Source organism: Pipistrellus kuhlii, unplaced genomic scaffold (genome assembly GCF_014108245.1).
Source record: "Pipistrellus kuhlii isolate mPipKuh1 unplaced genomic scaffold, mPipKuh1.p scaffold_m20_p_1, whole genome shotgun sequence".
In the NCBI taxonomy this organism is placed as follows: domain Eukaryota; kingdom Metazoa; phylum Chordata; class Mammalia; order Chiroptera; family Vespertilionidae; genus Pipistrellus; species Pipistrellus kuhlii.
The window spans coordinates 109,815,009-109,833,086 of NW_023425404.1; the positions used below are offsets into that span (position 1 = coordinate 109,815,009).

The 18,078-nt window shown below is 37.6% G+C and overlaps 1 protein-coding gene across 1 annotated transcript in view; it reads left to right on the forward strand.

Annotated features, from left to right (window-relative positions):
• Positions 1-18,078, forward strand: part of PLXDC2 (plexin domain containing 2) — a 416,442-nt gene that overhangs the window by 272,638 nt on the left and 125,726 nt on the right. The window contains exons 5-6 of the mRNA XM_036459556.2: positions 4,236-4,358; positions 11,184-11,302. Coding sequence (XP_036315449.1) covers positions 4,236-4,358; positions 11,184-11,302 — 242 coding nt within the window. The remainder of the gene's footprint in view (positions 1-4,235; positions 4,359-11,183; positions 11,303-18,078) is intronic.

Below are 18,078 nucleotides of genomic sequence, written 5' to 3' on the forward strand. Positions count from 1 at the left end.
TTGGTAAAGGCCAGCATAGAGAAGATAATTGTTAATTTCACCCTTATCACAGTAGTACTTGTGGTTAATAAATACATAATTGCAGTTGATAAATACATAATTATTGAGGAGGGCTTACTCATGTCAGAACTTACAATGATAGAATCCTCAAATGACTTGGTAAGGCTTACAGATTTAAAACTAGATTATTCAAGTAATTGAAGAGCTTCTGCAGAAAGCAGCCCTTGAGAAACCTTCTGGGTACAAGAACAAAGCTGTGATTACAGCTGAAATTAATATTGGACCCCAGGTTTACTAGTAAAGGCAAATGGAAATTCTGTGTGTTAGCTATCATTTGAAATTCAAAAATGCAAAACAAATTTGCTTCTCTTATTTGGTTCTTTCAAATGGAGGTATCTTCTGGGTACCATGTTATCTGAATAATAACAATTTTTTTGCAGAACTTATGACTGGATAAATGAGTACTATTCAAACTAGAAGCATATAGTGAGCCAAAAAGATGTGTGATTAGCCTTCAAATGCCAAATCTAAAAAACACACACCCGCAATACAAATAGTTTGCCTAAATTACCTTAAATGGGAAAGACCAAAATGAATGAGATAGAGAGAGATAGAGATGAGACACACATACAGAGAGAGAGAGAGAGAGAGAGAGAGAGAGAGACAGAGAGACAGAGAGAGACAGAGAGACAGAGAGAGAGACACACACACATACAGACAGAGAGAGAGAGACACACACACACACACACACACACACACACACACAGAGAGAGAGAGAGAGAGAGAGAGAGAGAGAGAGAGAGAGAGAGAGAGAGAGAGAGAGAGATGTAAATAATACTGCAGTGAGCATAGGGGTGCATATATTCTTTCAAATTCATTTTGGGCTTCTTCAAATATATACCCAGAAGTGGACTCACAGGGTCATAGGAAGTTCCATTTTTAAATTTTTGAAGAAACTCCCAGCTATTTATGGTGCCAGGTGGGTACCTGAAATTCCAGGATTGGGGAGAAGACATTTTGTAAAGTAGATGATTATCTAACCACTATGTTCAGCTGAAGCTAATACAAGTTAATACACACATTTGTATGTAAACTATAATTGAAAAATAAAATTCAGAAGAAAATAGGTAAATGTCTAAATGGGTGCTGCAGGGCCTTTGAAGCTTAGGACAGATTTATTGTATTCAGGGTCTCCTTCATTCACGCACCAGGGTCCTATTCAACTCCGGCTTACACTTCCCAGCTCTCCGGGCCTGTGGGGTCTCTGACCACGCAGTTATAACCAGGGCTGAGGTGACATTTTTTAACCTGGGGATATAAGGACTGCAGAGCCCATCAGTGCAGTCAAGCATTTCACATCTTGGTCACTAAGAAGTAACCTAACATATCAAAGGAAGTAGATTTCAATATGGCTGAGGAACACAAATTAGCAACATTGATTTCATTTTGTGGAGTGGTGGGGTACTTCTCTCCTTGGATTGCCCCTCACATTCCTTTTGGTGGTGGTGGTGGCAGTAAAGGTAGTAGCACATTAATAGTGGTGGCAAATGTGCTAGTGGTTATAGCAGTTGTTTCTTGTTAATAGTAGATGCACCACCTGTAACGGTGACTGATATTTATTTTAATTTTACATAATAGGAGAATCAAGGATTGCAATTATTGCTTTTACATACTAACAAAATCTTTTATATTTTTACTTTGTTCTTTGGGGAAATTTTGCATCTTTGAAATTTAGGAAATTTTCATTCTGGAAAACTTTTTTCCTGATAAAGGAAGCAAGAGTTAATGATTCCCGCCAAGACTGGTTTGGCTCAATGGATAGAGTGTTGGCTTGGGGACTGAAAGGTCCCGGGTTCAATTCCAGTCCAGGGCATGTACCTTGGTTGGAGCATATCCCCAGTAGGGGGTGTGCAAGAGGCAGCTGGTCGATGACTCTCTCTCATCGATGTTTCTAGCTCTCTATCTGTCTCCCTTCCTCTCTGTACAAAATCAATAAAATATATTTTAAAAAAGTCAATAAAATAAAAAATAAAAAAATAAAAGAGTTAATGATTCCCATGATCTGAAACTGGGTGTATAGAAGGTGGAGAATAACTTTTTGTCAAATCTGTGTAGGAACATTCAGTGACAAATTATATATATATATATATATATATATATATATATATATATATATATATATATGATTTTAGAAACTAACAGTAAGAATTGAGCATCTGAAATTATCGATGGTTGTGCATTTTGCAACCCTATTTTTAGAAATTGCTGATGCTTTTCTTAGAGTTGTTTTGGAGAATGAATTTTGTATTGATTTAAAATCATCTTACTCCTTGAGTTACTGCATTCTTTATTCAAGTCAAGCAAAGTTTTTTCTATTAGTACCTGGAGACTATAGAGTAGAGAAATAACTATCCAGTGCTACTGCCCCTGAAAGAACATTTGCAAAGTATAATTTATTTTTTTCTTAAACTATCAGACTTTTAGAATTTTTCTATCCATTTTAATGGTGAAATTACAAAGGCATGTTGGTGAGGATCAGAGAAAAAAAATAAATGATAGACCTTCAAAAAATAGTTACTCTTCATCTTTATAATTTTAAGGATGTGAAATTGGGCTTTGAACTTCAAGAGTGTCTCTGAAAATCTACAGGGAAATTAAATAAAAGTAATGGCTGCACCACTTTATGTAACATCTTTAATACATTTGAGCTGTGTAAAATTGCAAATGGACAAAATTCTCTTCAAAGCATAAGAAATGTATTTTGAGAACTATTATTTATCAAATAAGAAACAAGATCTAATCAACAATCAAAATACATGTTAAGACTTTCCTAACTAAAATACATGTTTAAGGTAAATAGTTAGAATTAAAATGTGCCTTTGATAAAAACTTAAAAAGAATTAAAGGAGATACTGCTAGAAAGACAAATGAATTTTAGTCAGTCATTACAGATTTAATTTTCCAATAATTCCAGTTTGTAATTGGAAACAATAAAATCACAATATACAATGAAAGCTTTATTTGGATCATGAAGTGAGATAACAAAAGTTTGAACACTTCTAGAAGTTTAAATCCTACCTAATTTTGTGTTTTTAAATCTTGCTTGTTTTATCAATTATTGTGAAAATTAAAAAATGATTTACAATAGCCTCAGATATCTAGTTACCTTATGATTGCCTAAACATTACACAAATAACTTGCACTTTCATAAATAACTTGCTCTGAATTTTATTTTGTAATAGTGTGTGTTCGCACATGTGTGTGCCCACTTGCATATATGTTCTTAATTATGCATTCCCTAGATTAATATAAAAATGAGTTATTATTCCCTGAGCTGACTCTCCTTTTAGACTTAAGACTTGGAGGCAAGAAACTGGAATAGGATTAACAATTTGTCATGGAGCATCCACAATGTAGATAAACCAAGTGTGGATAATTGAAAGTGGGTAAGGTTGTAACATCAGAGCTATTGAAATTTAACTCGAGAGGAAGTTCTCCATAGTAAATTTCCTCTCATTATCCAAAAGCTAGGTAGGCTGCCACTGGTAAGCAAAGAGGCCTAATGCAATATCAGTGTTTTTACCATCTTATCTGAAAACATACAATCTTTATCTTTTTGATGAGGTGTTAATATTATAAAGAATTATGTAACCTGAGAAATGTGCAAGTTTTTTTCTTGAGTGTATGGCTTCCCTTCACCTTTGTAAAAAAGATGTCATACATTTTCTCCATTTTAGAAATGGAGAAGGATATGAAAAAATTTATGAAGATATATATGTGTAGCTTCTGAAATGGCCCAAGCTGAAATTGCAATTTAAGAAAATAAAATTAAACATCACAAAAGTATAAAAAAGAGTCACATGTTAGGCTAGTGCTAAAATAACAAGCCATTAATAATGGCAAATTGAATGCTGGAATTACTGATAGTACTATACTAATCTTTTCAGCCTAATAATCTTCTTCCAGATAATAGTCACTTTGTCCACAATTACAGTTGTTCATAATATAGATTTTTGATTTGATGGTCTGCAGGGTGCTACCAAATCCTACGCAAATGTGTTATTTAATCCAAACTCAACTATTGTTGAGTAGACATTAAGACATTAATTTTATTCATTTTTTTTAGTTGCTATGATACTTTATTTTCAAAATAAGATTGCAACTGAGTTCGACTATTTTAATTGAAACTATATCTGGGCTGTTTCTTAACATGTTTCCTACTTTTCTAATTATAGGTTTCATATACACTGGAGAAGTTGTACATCGAATGCTGACAGCCACACAGTACATAGCACCTTTAATGGCAAATTTTGATCCCAGTGTCTCCAGAAATTCAACAGTTAGATATTTTGATAATGGTATGTATTGATTAGCCTATTTTGTATTGAATGCATATTTTGTTTATTTATTTTTGGGGTCTTCTTTTTTAAAGGAAATCTTTATTATTGAAAGTATTACATATGTCCCCTCTCTCCCCTCATTTGGTCCCTCCTAGCCCACCTCCATCCCCCACCCCAAGCCTTCACCATGAATGCATACTTTTAAATGGTGATCATCAAATTTATATTAATATTTATGTAACCTGGAGTATTTTTTTAGTTTTTTGATAGATTGATTTATAAACTGCTCAGTGCAAATACCCTAAGATAACAAAGTTATACCATAACACTTAATATACAGAGTAAATAGTCAAATGCCACTTATTTTATTCATTCATTTGATTGTTCAACAAATGTTTTAGTAAGACATATTAGACACCATAGTAAATGAGTTTGCTAAACAGCACTTCAAACCAAGCAAGTACATTTGATGCTATTTTCAGTAAGCTCCTGCTATTAGAAAAACTAAATAAGGATAACTTGTTCTGATCCTCAAGTAGAGGCAAGTGTCATAAAACATTGATATTAAATTTACAAAACTTATGAACTTTATATACCACAAGATGAACACACCTTTAAAAAAATATAGGTTAGTGAATAGTAAAATACATGTAAGAAAATCTAGTTTTCCTGCCCAGGCCAATGTGGCTCCATTGGTTGAGCATTGTCTATACACCAAAAGGTTGCCAGTTCAATTCCCAAGCAGGGCACATGCCCAGGTAGTAGAAGGCATGCAAGAGGCAGCAGATTAATGTTTATCTCTCACATTGATATTTCTCTCTCTTCCTCTCCCTTCCTCTACCTCAAATCAATTAAAAAAATTTTTTTAAAAAAAAGAAAGAAAATCTAATTTTCCTAACTTTAAAATATGAAATAGAGCCTTTTAAGGTTTATAATGTATACTAACGACAATTTATCCCTAAAATTTCTCTTGGGAACATATATATATTATGCATATTGTCCTCAGGAGATCGATTGCTAGCTATGATGTGCGCTGACCACAAGGGGCAGTGTGGAATGCTACCCTGGCCAGTAGCCAGCAGGAAGGGAAGGGAGGGCTGGCAGCCAAAAGGCCTTGATCAGCCCTGATCGCTAGTCAAGCATATGGACCCTATCCTTGCACAAATTTTGTGCACCAGGCCTCTGCTATAAAATAGTCAAATAAAATCTATATTATATCACAAAATGTATTCAAATCTAAGTAAAAATTTAAGGTCCTGAAGACAGAAATGAATTTTCATGTCTAGATCTTATTGAAGCCTCTAACTTTAGTAGAGAAAATAGGAAAAAAAGAGTTTGCTTGGAAAGTTAAGATGGAAGTACAAACTTCCAGTTTTATTTTGTCATTGGCATGTAAATTACAGCATGGAATATAAAATCAATAATATTGTACAATCAGGGATGATTACTGGACTTATTGTGGTAATCACTTTGTAAAGTATATAAATGTTAAATCACTTTGATGTATACCTGAAACTAACATAATATAGTATGTTAACTATAAAAATAAATTCAAATTAATTAATTAATTGTGTAAAAGATATACATGTCCAAATACTCTATAATATAAAGATAGTATTTATTTGTTCAAATAAAAATATTATCTTTTAAAATAATGGAAATATTTGGTGTGAACAAAGCTATTTTTACACTTGTCTTTATTATCAAGAAAGAAATTCATTAGTGGGTAGTACACACAAAACGGGGCAGTTGTTTGGGGAAAATGTGAACATTGTGCTAAAAGCCAAAATGTGAACATTGTGCTAAAGGCCATTTTGGCCTTTTATAGGTCAAAATATGAAAGGAAGAAGGAAACTAAACAGAGTTAGAAATATATTTTGAGAACTGTGTTTCAAACTATTTGAATAACAATAAGGTGTGTTCTAATATTAATAACTCTGAATGTTAGCCATAATATTAACTTTCCCTAATTATTTTAATAATTGTTAAATACTTTATTTTTCCTCCTTGAAAAATTTTATGAAGTGCTTTTGGTTGGCCCTTTGAATATCCCACCCCACTCCCTCTAGCCTGCAAGGTTTCTACTGAAAAATTCAATGATAGCCTTATGCAGATTCCCTTGTAAGAAACAGATTGCTTTCCTTTGCTGCTTTTAAGTTTCTTTCTTTGTCTGTAAACTCTGATCATTTAATTATAATGTTTCCATGTGAGTCTCTTTGACTCATCTTGTTTGGTATTTGGGGGGCTCCCTGGATTTGGATGTCTGATTTTGTCCCCAGGTAGAGAAATTTTTCAACCACTATTTCTTTGAATAAGATTTCTGTCCCTTTCTCTCTCCTTTATCTTTCTGAGATCCCTCAAATGTAAATAATGATCCATTTGATAATGTCTTGCATGTCTCTTAACCTATTATCACTCCTTTCATTCCTTTTCCTTCCTGCTCCTCTGATTGGATGAATTCCACTGCCCTGTCTTCAAAAGCATTGATCCTATCTTCTACTTAATGCACTCTACTGCTGAACCCCTCTATTAAAATTCAGATCAGTTATTATATACTTTAGATATATGATTTCTATTTAGTCGTTTTCAATACTTCTCCTGTCTTTGGCTGAAATTTTCACTTACCTCATGCATTGCTCTTCTGACCTCAGTGATCATCTTTATGACTCATTTTGAACTCATTTGGGAAAATCATTTACCTCCATTTCATTAACATCTGTCCCTGGAGATCTTGTTCTTTTATTTGGAACATATTTCCTTCTTTATTCTTATTTCTTGACTCTGTGTTGGTTTCTGCACATTAGAGAAAATAGCCACCTCCTCCATTCTTGTCAGAGGGTTCCTGTGTAGGAGGTGACTCCTTCAAGCCATGGCCAGTGCACAAAGACAAGCCTGTCTACTATAGGCCTGTGGAACTCAGCAATGCAAGTTCCTGGTTGCCTCTCAAATGCTTGTGTTTGTCTAAGACAGTGTTTCCCAAACTTCTCTCATGATGAGAATCACTAGTGCTCTAAGCACTAATTAAGTATACAATTTTACCTATATGTTCCTAAAAATTCTAGTTTAACACTTCTTAGTTGGGATTCAGGAATCTGTATTTTAACTATTACCAGGTGATTCTCATCGTGAGAGAAGTTTTGGAAACACTGTTCTAAGACATCATCTTTATTCTCAGTAGCTGAGAGTGTTCTAAGATCTCTCAGTGTCCTAAAGGGGACATCACAGTCAGCATGTAGGTGCAAGCTGATTTGTTGCTGCTCTCTGGCAGCTGCTGGGAAAGCCTGCCATCAAACCCCTCACAGGGAGAAATTGGAGGACATGCATTTTTGCTTGCTCTCTCTGCACTGTATCTGGAAGTTTAATCTTGGGAGTGCTTCTGCACACATTTCAAAACGTCTTTGTTTGCTCTAATCTCTGACTTGTAAATGCTGACCCTGTTGGCTAGCAGAGGAAGGCGATTTGTTTTAGGGGCCCAAACCTCAATGGCAGCCAAACAATTTGGGGCACTCCACATATACAGCGCTCCTTTAAGATAAGTACTGGCAATTTGGTTTTACTGTTGGAGTGAGCTGCAGGGAGAAGGTGGAGCAGTAGATGAATGCTACTTAGCTGCTGGATCCTCATGCAGCTGCTTATAAAATATGTGGTCACATCCCTTAAATGAAAAGACTGGGGCATGGGCATTTTTTGCCAGCTCTCTCTCTGCTAAATCCTCAGGATGGAGGGGGATAGCCATGGCTAGCGCCAAAGACAAGACTGTCTGCTACAAGCCTGTGGAACTCAGCAATGCAAATCCTATTGTCTCTCACACCTAGCAATCCGGGACCTGCCCCGCAGTGACTCCACAAAACTGGGTGCCCGACTTGTGTGGAAGCTCCTTCCAGGGAGATGCTGGTGGCCTTGTTTTATTGTTGTCATGAGCCAAAGGGGGAAGGCAGGGGAACTGCTGCCTGGCTCTTAAGGGCTCTAGAGAGGATCATAGTCAACACCTACATATATGCAATTTCTTTTTTTTAAAAATTATTTTAATAATTTTTTATTGACTAAGGTATTACATATGTGTCCTTATTAACCCAAATTCCCCCCACCTCAGCCCCTTCATGTCCTCTTCCCCCCTGCTGTCTGTGCCCACTGGTTAGTCTTATATGCATGCATACAAGTCCTTTGGTTGATCTCTCCCCCTTAACCTCACCCTCCCCTCCCTTCCCTCTGAGGTTTGAGGGTCTGATCAATGTGCAGTTTCAATGCAGATATTTTTTCAGTCACCCGATGCATAGCAGTCACTCAGCTAGTTTCTGAATTTCTTTCAGAGGAAATTGCTTTGTGTGTAGCTATGTAATGTCAACGTAAGAAACATTCAAACCTATAAAGAATTTTTTATAATTTTTTATGTTATTTTTTTAGTTTATTTCAGCCAAATTGTCAGCAAATGCTGGGAAGCAGAATCTCAATGGCTTGAGATAATGCTCTGGAGAACAGCAGTTTTCACCTTGTTTTATACATTGCAATCAAAAGAAGTGACATAACCTGGGTGGTGTGGCTCAGTTGTTGAGCATCTGCCCATGAACCAGGAGGTCACAGTTTGATTCCCGGTCAGGGTACATGTCCAATTTAGGTTCAATCCCCAGTGGTGGGTGTGCAGGAGGCAGCCAAATGATGTTTCTCTCTCATCGACATTTCTATCTCTCAATCCCTCTCCCTTCCTCTTCTAAAATCAATATATATATATATTTTTAAGAGGAGATGTAAATGGATTACATGAAATCCATTGGTGATAGATTAGGGAGTTAGGAGAAAGCAAAATGGGGAAACTCTGGGATTGATAAAAAGTAAAATGATAGACACATACTCCTTTTACTTAGGTGGGTGCAGGACAGTTAACAGTCAACAATTAACTCAATAATAATGGGGGATTTGTGCTGTCTGCAGAGTGGGGCCTGTGCTTTGAGGGGTCCAGAAAAAGGAAAATTACTTTGACATTCCAAAACACATTATCATAGATGCAAAAAGACATGAACAGGTTCAGTTAAGGTAAAGATTGACCTTTGTCAGGGAAGATACTGGCCTAGGAAGTGACTACCCACCATAAACTGCTTTTAGTTTAAACATGTTTCATTTCAGACCATCCTTTGTGGCTACCTTAGGTCTCTGAATTTGTCAGGCTGCCCCACAGACCCTGAGCGAGTCAGGTTAGCAGGTGAACCCTTTTCATCCACAACAGTTAATGTGTCAATTGAAGAAAGGAAATTCAGGAGCCTCCTATGTTGCCATCTTGGTCAAAAGCTCTCAGGGTAAGTTAGACTCAAAAGCACAGTAAAGACAGCATTCTATTCTGCATGGATCATCTGATACAGAAATTAGCTAGGGAAGAGTCAGAGGGAAGGAATGCATAGAGTAAAGTATGTGGGAAGAGGTGTGGAGCATCCATGCCCGCTCTGGGCATGACTCTCCTAGCACCTCCACATCCTCACCAACCCAGAAGCTCTGTCATAAAATCTTGATTTTTTTTTTAAATCAGATATTTACAGACCTGGAAGACTGGTTTTGCTCTTTTAGTTCTGTGAGTTTCACTTTCTGTATTACATTTTTGACAAAATGATTTTTTAACCAAACAGAAAATCCAATACTTAGAGCTAAGCAAAAAAAAATATTAGCTGCTCATTCATTTGCTTTAAAAAAATATATGGAAAAACAATGTCAGTTAAAACAAAGATATGAATTCTCATTGGTGCCTATTAAACTGTGTTTCAATTTATATTTCATGTTGAAAGTTTTGTCATAAACACTGGTAGATTGACTCATTGAAACATGATATATAGCATTACAGATTCTTTTTTAGTTTACTTCATGGAGGCTTCAGAAATCTTAGCCCGGGGACCTTTAAGCTACCTTGTAGACTTCTCAAAGCAATATAACAAAGACAGAACTGCAGGCATTATGAATCAAAGAAGAATATTTCCATTCATGTTAAAGGAATTTCTTCAGCATGGAAGATTATAATTCTAAGTCTGGAAGAGCCATTTTCAGGTCTTTTATAAGCAATTCTAGCTTTCCTGAATGTGTTCCTTTCTCTCTCAACGTTTGTCAATTTATTCCTAATTCATTCAAATCACTTGGGCTGCATTTGGAAGTGGCTCATGAAAATTTAAGCAGACAATACCCATTAACATTAATGAACTTCCTAAGGCAAAATCCCCTCATACTGGGATCAATATTAACCTCAGTATGAGGTTAGATTTTACCAAATATTTAGAGAATACCCAATTCTTTAACAATATTCCAAATACTATCTTTAAAACTGGAAAACATTTCTTTTATCCATCCTCGCATTATTGTTTTAACAGAAGATATTGTGGTATTTTACCCTTAAGTTCCATTTTAGCAAAATAATTGTTAACATTTTATTTAAAGAGATATTATGAATTAATACTTTTAAATAATGAAAATAAGTCAGTATGCCTTAGCAAATTGCATTCATGCTAAAGTTTTAGTCTTCTTAACAGGTGATGGCCAAAATCCAAACTGTAGAATAATACTCAAAAATTTTAAATTCGATTTAGATATCATCAGTATTTTCATCGTCATCTCTAATATCGTCAAACTGGATTTAATCATCATCTCCAGGACCAAATGTATTTAATGTCATTGATTTTAGCATGTTCTGAAAGCTCACCATGTGACAAATGCTATTTCAATTACAAAATTCCATTAATCATATAAAACTTAAGTAGCATAACTACTAGATTTGAAAACTAGACCCATGTTTTTTTTGTGAAGGCTCCACCCAAAATTGACTGATATGTTTTTCTCATTGTGTTTCTTCTGTTCTGATGGGGTTTTCAGGCACCGCACTTGTTGTCCAGTGGGACCACGTACATCTCCAGGATAATTACAACCTGGGAAGCTTCACCTTCCAGGCAACCCTCCTCATAGATGGACGCATCATCTTTGGGTACAAAGAAGTGAGTAATGTATTGAAAATTTATTTCACCCTTGACTTTGTCCACTATCTATTCTTTCCTTCAAATGTCAATAAAGAGATGTTTTATAGTAATGAAACTCAAATATTTTCTGATCTCTTGGTTTCTTTACCTTGATTAAAAAAAAAAAGTTTTTAATCTACTGGGTAATACTGTCAATTCTTTGTGTTTTTTAAAAATATTCTTGTACATTGGCATTATAATCCATGAATTTTATAAAATTATTGAATAATTATATTCTAATAATATTATAATAAAATAACTCTAAGAACAAATATTTTCAATTTAGAATGCAATCCTACCTAATAAAAGAGTAATATGCAAATTAACCATAACTACTATATCCACCAGCCAATCAGATCGGGTATGCAAATTAACCCCAAGCAAGATGGCTGCAGCCACAGAGAGCAGTTGAGAGGCTTGGGTTTCCTCGGCAATAAAAGAAGCCAAGCTTTCCACACACCCTGGCTGGCCCAGGCCTCCACTCAAGGATACAAAGTTTCAATTATAGAAGGTAAACAAATTCAAACAGAAATAGCTGCAGCCATGGAGCAAGCAGGAGGCTTGGCTCTGCTCCAGGCTACAAAGTTTCAGTTGTGGAAGATAAATAAACCCCAGATACCAGGGCCTCTGCTTAGGTTGCCAGGGGGCGTGGTTGGCCTACAAACCACCACAGGCCCCTCCCCCAGGCCGCCCCATGCCCCAAGGGAAACCCAGACTGATCTGGGACATCCTTCAGGGCAAACCAGCCTGCCCTCACTCATGTACCAGTCCTCTATCCTATCTAATAAAAGAGTAATATGCAGATTGACCATCATTCCAACACACAAGATGGATGCCCCTATGTGATTAAAGATCCTGCCCCTATGTGGACACAAGATGGCCACCCCAAGATGGCCAGCAGGAGAGGGCAGTTGGGAAGCACCAGACCTGCAAGGGAGGGCAGTTGAGAGGGACCAGGTCTGCAAGGAAGGGCAGTTGGAGGTGATCAACCCTGCAGGGGAGGACAGTTAGGGATGACCAGACTGGCAGAGGAGGGAAACTTGGGGCAAACAGGCTGGCAGGGAGCAGTTAGACATCAATCAGGCTGGCATGGGAGTGGTTATGAGGTGATCAGGCTGGCAGGCAGAAGCAGTTAGGCCAATCAGGAAGGCAGGCAGGCAAGCAGTTGGGACCCAGCAGTCCTGGATTGTGAGAGGGATGTCTGACTGCCCATTTAGACCCGATCTCAGTGAGATCGGGTCTAAATGGGCAGTTGAACATCCCTCAAGGGGTCCCAGATTGTAGAGGGTGCAGGCTGGGCTGATGGACACCCCCCCATTCCGTGCACAAATTTTGTGCACTGGGCCTCTAGTTGTGTGTGTATATCTGTGTGTGTGTGTGTGTGTGTGTGTGTGTGTGTGTGTGTTGATTTTTGCCTTGTCAATTTCTCTGACATTGTTTGAGTCTACCTCCAAAAGTAATAGTAAATGTGAAATCTTGTATGACTCAATGACCCAATACTGAAAGCGTCCCAGGTCAGCGTTTCGCCAACGGTTATTGCAAGCAGATAGGAAAGATTAATTAGAGGTCTACGTGACAGGAAGAACAGGGAATTTAAACGTATGACTTGTTTCATTTTACCAAATGGACAAAGTAAACAATGGAAACTTACTAAATTGTAGCTTGAATTTAAGGAATGTCTAAATTAGAGTAATAGCATGTTTGATTTAAAACTCTATTGACAATGTAATTAAGGTCTATTAGACAACCTAACCTTTGGGGAAAGAAGGCAGTCTGTAAGGATAAAGTTCCAGGAACAACAGAGGTGGTGTTGTAGGCAGCCATTAGGCAGAAGATTTTCTGTCAATGTGGGTTGACAGTGGGCACTATCAGCACATGGACTGATTGGGTGTTTATAATGGTACAGGCTCAATTTCCTATTTTAGTTGAAGAGTTACTTTCCCTTAGGAAAGGAATCCCTGGCTAGTAAGAGGAATTTGACAATATAAAAAGGATTCACTTTGATCAGTCTTCTGAAATTTATCTTTTCTCTAAAGGGAAGGGTAGTTATATTTCAATTAAATAAGCCAACTCTTTGAAAATTCATAACCAGTCCAGATGTCTCTACTCTTTTGAGGAATTCTTGCATGTGGAATTAATCATTTACTTGGGGCAATAGTATCAATAGATTATAGCATAGGATCGATCTGTTCTGCTCAGTGCTCCTTTATCCAGAGCTATGTTTTGATATCATAGCCCACCATATTCTTATACCACTCCTTGGAAGCTGAGAAAAATATAACTCAAAGGGACTTATTCAAGATTTTGTTACAGTCTAGACTACTGCTGGGACTGCAGAGCGATGTTATGGAATGTGAGTTTTCAACAGTTTTAGCCAAGAGTGGTAAAGTTTCTGGAAAGACTCAGGGTCAGTAAGTCTAGAATCTTAAACCTCAACAACTGTATCCTTTGGCAAAACAGAGGTCTGTGCTCTTATTGTGGTCTCTCTCTCTAGTCTTTATATCAAAACTGCCATCTTTATTTACACTGTCCTCAATGGGTGTCTTGCATTGAAGAATAATGGTTTATTTTTCCTTTTCTCTCTTTACAGCAGGTTTATTTTTTAATGTTTTTTTTTTCTTTATTTTAATCAAAGAAAAATTATTGTAGTTTTTCTGTTTGGAATAGGGAATATTAGACTGGGAGGCAATTAGAACACTGTCTTGTTGAACATCAGTCCTTCTGAACTCAGAGTTCTAAAGAAGTCATTACATTTTATTTGTCTTGCTCTCCTTTCTCTCCTGGTTAGGAAGCAGTTTCTTACTTCTTATTCTACCTTTTATTTCCTGATAATTGTCATGAATTTCATTTTGTAGAAGCAATTTCTCTTTGTAAAACTTGCCACAATGAATGTACCTGTGCATTTGGGATGAGATCCAGGTGCTCCTGCCACTTCTAGAAAACAGTGTTTATAATCATGATAGCATAAACTAGCTGCTTACAGGATGTCCTGCCCTTGACAGATGCTTTCACATACATTATCATTTCCAATTCTTCAACAATATACTATGTTCCTAATATTCTTAATCCTCACAAAGGTGATGGCACATAGAAGGTGTTTAATAAATGTGCCTGACTTAGGTAATTATGGAATTAGATCATGCACAATTAACTATATTTTACAGCTAAACAGACTGAGTCAGAAAGGTTGAATGACATACTTGAAGTTTCAGAGTTAACTGAGGGCAAATCCAAGGCTAAAAACCTTAATTTCAGTGACTCCAAGTGACCTCAATATTAAAAACTTGTTTAAACTGTAGAGTAAAATTATCAGGTATTAAAATTATTAATTAATGATGCATTAAATAAATTTATCAAAACAAATTTTATTTTATTACCCTCAAGTGATTTATTATGGTAGCTAATTATGTTTCTCTTAATAACTCTGGATGTACTCATAGTAACCACTCTAATGATCTCCAATTCTGTCATGTCTTATATAGTGTCATTTCTTTAACAAGTAAGTTTTAGAGTGCAAAGTAGATAATCAATAAATTAGAAAATACACTCGCACTTCTCATAATAAACTTGCTTGTAGTGGGACTGAGTAGGAAAATCCTACTGCTGTCTAAAATGAGTGGTTGCAGATTTGCTTATAGCTCTCAGTGTTCCTTCACCGAAGTCGCAGCGCTCTAACAACACTGGTGGAGGCACCAGTTCCTTTACATAATTCTCTCCTGAGGCTATAGCTCTGTATTATTCAACCAACTATGTGAAATTCTCTTTTAAGTTCTAGACCTTTGTTGTTACACAGCTGTTAATTTTCATTAACTTCAAAAACACAGTTTACTTAGGATGATCCTAAAGCCAAAAAAAGTGTCCTCCTTTTAAAAATGTCCTCTCAAATGATCAATTCTTCACTTTAATCCATTTTTCAATTTCAGGATATCCATCTTTTTCTTTTGCATAAATTTAATTATCTCATGAAATTAACCATTTTATCTATTTTTTTAGATCTATTAATAACAGTTCTTTTAAAGCTTGTGGTGCAGGTAACTCAAATATCTAGTTTTCTTATGGGTCTGTTTCAGACATCTGCTTTTTCCCCCCTCTGTAGCCTTTTATTCATGGCTCATGGCTCCCTAGGTAATTTTTTTTATCAAATGCATTTGCTTACAAAATACTAAAAGAGATACTGTGAGATTGTAGAAGCTGTTTTCTTCCCCCAGAGAGGGTCTACTATTTTTTTTTGTTTGGATGGAAAGAGTAATGCTGTGCAGTGCTCAGCTCATTCTAAATCGAACACAAGTGCTTGTAAAGGCTGTATAGTTCTGATTAGCGTTTACCCTTTGTTGTGGGGTCGAACCCTGGGTTCAAAATAAGACCACCAGAGGCTGATAATTTATTAAAAAAAAAAAAATAGGAGGCAAGAATTTATTGAACTGGCCAGGGCAGCCGCAAGAGCACCACACGCAGGCAGACCCTACACGACTGCCCTGCTTTAGGGGCAGGTAGTTATTTTTAAAGGTTCTGAGAAAGAAAACCTCCATTCTGCAACAAACTGTTGTTTGGAATTTTCTGCTGTTCTTCCTAGATGAACTGTTGTTTTCTAGTTGCTTTAGCCCGTTTGAAGAATGATGAAGATAAACTTAGCTGTCTGACCTTGCAGGCCAGAGACCAGATATGCCCACAATCTCAATACCATGCCAGGTGCACTTTTTTTTTTTTTTATTTGGATAGAATAACATTGTTTTCGAGGCCAGCATCGAGATAATCACTCAGTGTACATAGGGCTGACTCTTTAATGAAAAAGAAAGTTCTGCCTGTAACCTTGCCCAGAACTTGAACTCATCCTTCCTAAGCCCATAGCACGATGGACAAAGCAAGTCTCTTCAAATTCTCCCCGTGTACCGTCCGACCGCTCGGGAACTCTGCAACAGTTCAAACCACAGGAATTTTCCTTTGTTCTAAATTCTGAATCCTAAAGACTATATTCTAAAATCTGGGGGCAGCCCATAGGGTCATTTCCAGTCACATCCTGCTGGACATTGGAATGTGGCCCTATCTTGCAGAAGCAGAGCTCAGTGGTTAATCTCCAAAGGTTATGATCCCAGGCACAGGAAAATTGCCTTAACAGGGTTTAAAAATTCAAACAGCAGTTTTTACCTGAGTTGTATATTCTTAATTTCTTATTTCATTCCCTACTGGTCTTCTGGGAATGAATCTAAACCTTAGATTCATTACTAGTATCTACTAGTGGAGAATACTGAGTATGTAAGACCATTAGTTTCACTGCCTGTATTCTATCCTGTACAAAATTAACCAAGCATTTTATGAGGCATTGCCCAAAGATAAAGCCTATAAGTAATAGTAATAGTGGGCCTGCTATGGCAGTCAGTAGGGTGGTGAGCCAAGGGGACCACGAGTACAAGTTCTCATACCAGTTTCCTGCTGTCTTCCAAGCTTCCTTTCTGTCAGCTAGCCTCTTTCTCAATTGACTTAGGCTTTCCCTTATGACCCCGAAATGACTGGTGTAGAAACAGCAGGTTTCTCCTAGAGCACATGTGTCAAACACAAGGCCCGCGGGCCAAATCCGTCCCGCCAGGCCTTGCAATGTGGCCCGCACTGCGCTGTCATCACTGCACTCCACTGCGTTTCTATCACAATGACAGTTTATGACTGTTCAGTAAACCATTAGGCCCGCGATTTCGGCTGGATTTTAGATTTTGGCCCCTTCTCTGATTGAGTTCGACACCCCTATCTAGGCAAAGTTCCCCTCACTTTAGGAAAAACAGATCTAAGCCTCTTTTGTTCTGCAAAACTACTTCTGCTAGGGACCCGACCGATTTTTTAAAATTTCTCTATAGATTTCTCTAGGGCACTTAACTCTTGGTCTATTTGTTGATCTAATTTCTGCTCGTACATTTAGCCTTATTTAGCCCTGGACTTTCTCACTGGCTAGAAAAAAAAAAAACACGTTTTTACAGTTACCAATACCCCTAGCTAGTACCACAGTTCCCATCAGTACTGTCCTCACTGAAGTCCAATTCCCCTCCCGCAGGCATCAAGTCTCCTCCTGGCCTGTGTGGAACCCAGGCTAGGGATCTTACTGGTGAGGACGCTGGTTGCCAGGATTTAGGCCGTTTTCTGTGCAGGAACTAGGAGTGCTGTAGCCAGGTCTGGGTGCCCTTTACATCAATAGCTGTGGGCGTGCTCACGGTAACAGTGCAGCATCCCTTTCAGGTTGGGGTGAATCCTTGGGCAGTGAACTTCTTTACCCGCACAGAGTCTCCGGACTGGAAGGGGTGTACAGGGTCCACGGTGGGCACTGGCAGTGCATCTGGAACAAGCTTATGGATGGCTCTCTGGGTAAACTGCAGAGCCTGTAAGGACTTGAGCAAGGGAATGGTTATGAATTTCAGCTTTCAGTTTCTCCCTGGCCCTGGAAGGATGGAGAAAGGTCTACCATATATGATCTTAAAGGCGGGGGGGGGGGGGGGGGAGAGGACCTCTCCCAGTAGAGGGTACACCTGGCCCATTAGAGGGTAAAGGGCAGGAGGTTGGTCCAGTTTTCACCGTTTTCTAGGATAAATTTAATTGAACTTTTTAGAGTCCTGCTCATGACTGTCCTAAGGCTTGAGCTATACTTTGAGATACCTTGCTACAAAGGCTGGGCTGTTATCTGATCCTATGACTACTGACAGCCCGAATCTGAATTTAAGTATAATCTCCTGGAGTAATTTCTTGACTACTATAGAGGCAGTTTCTGTCCTATG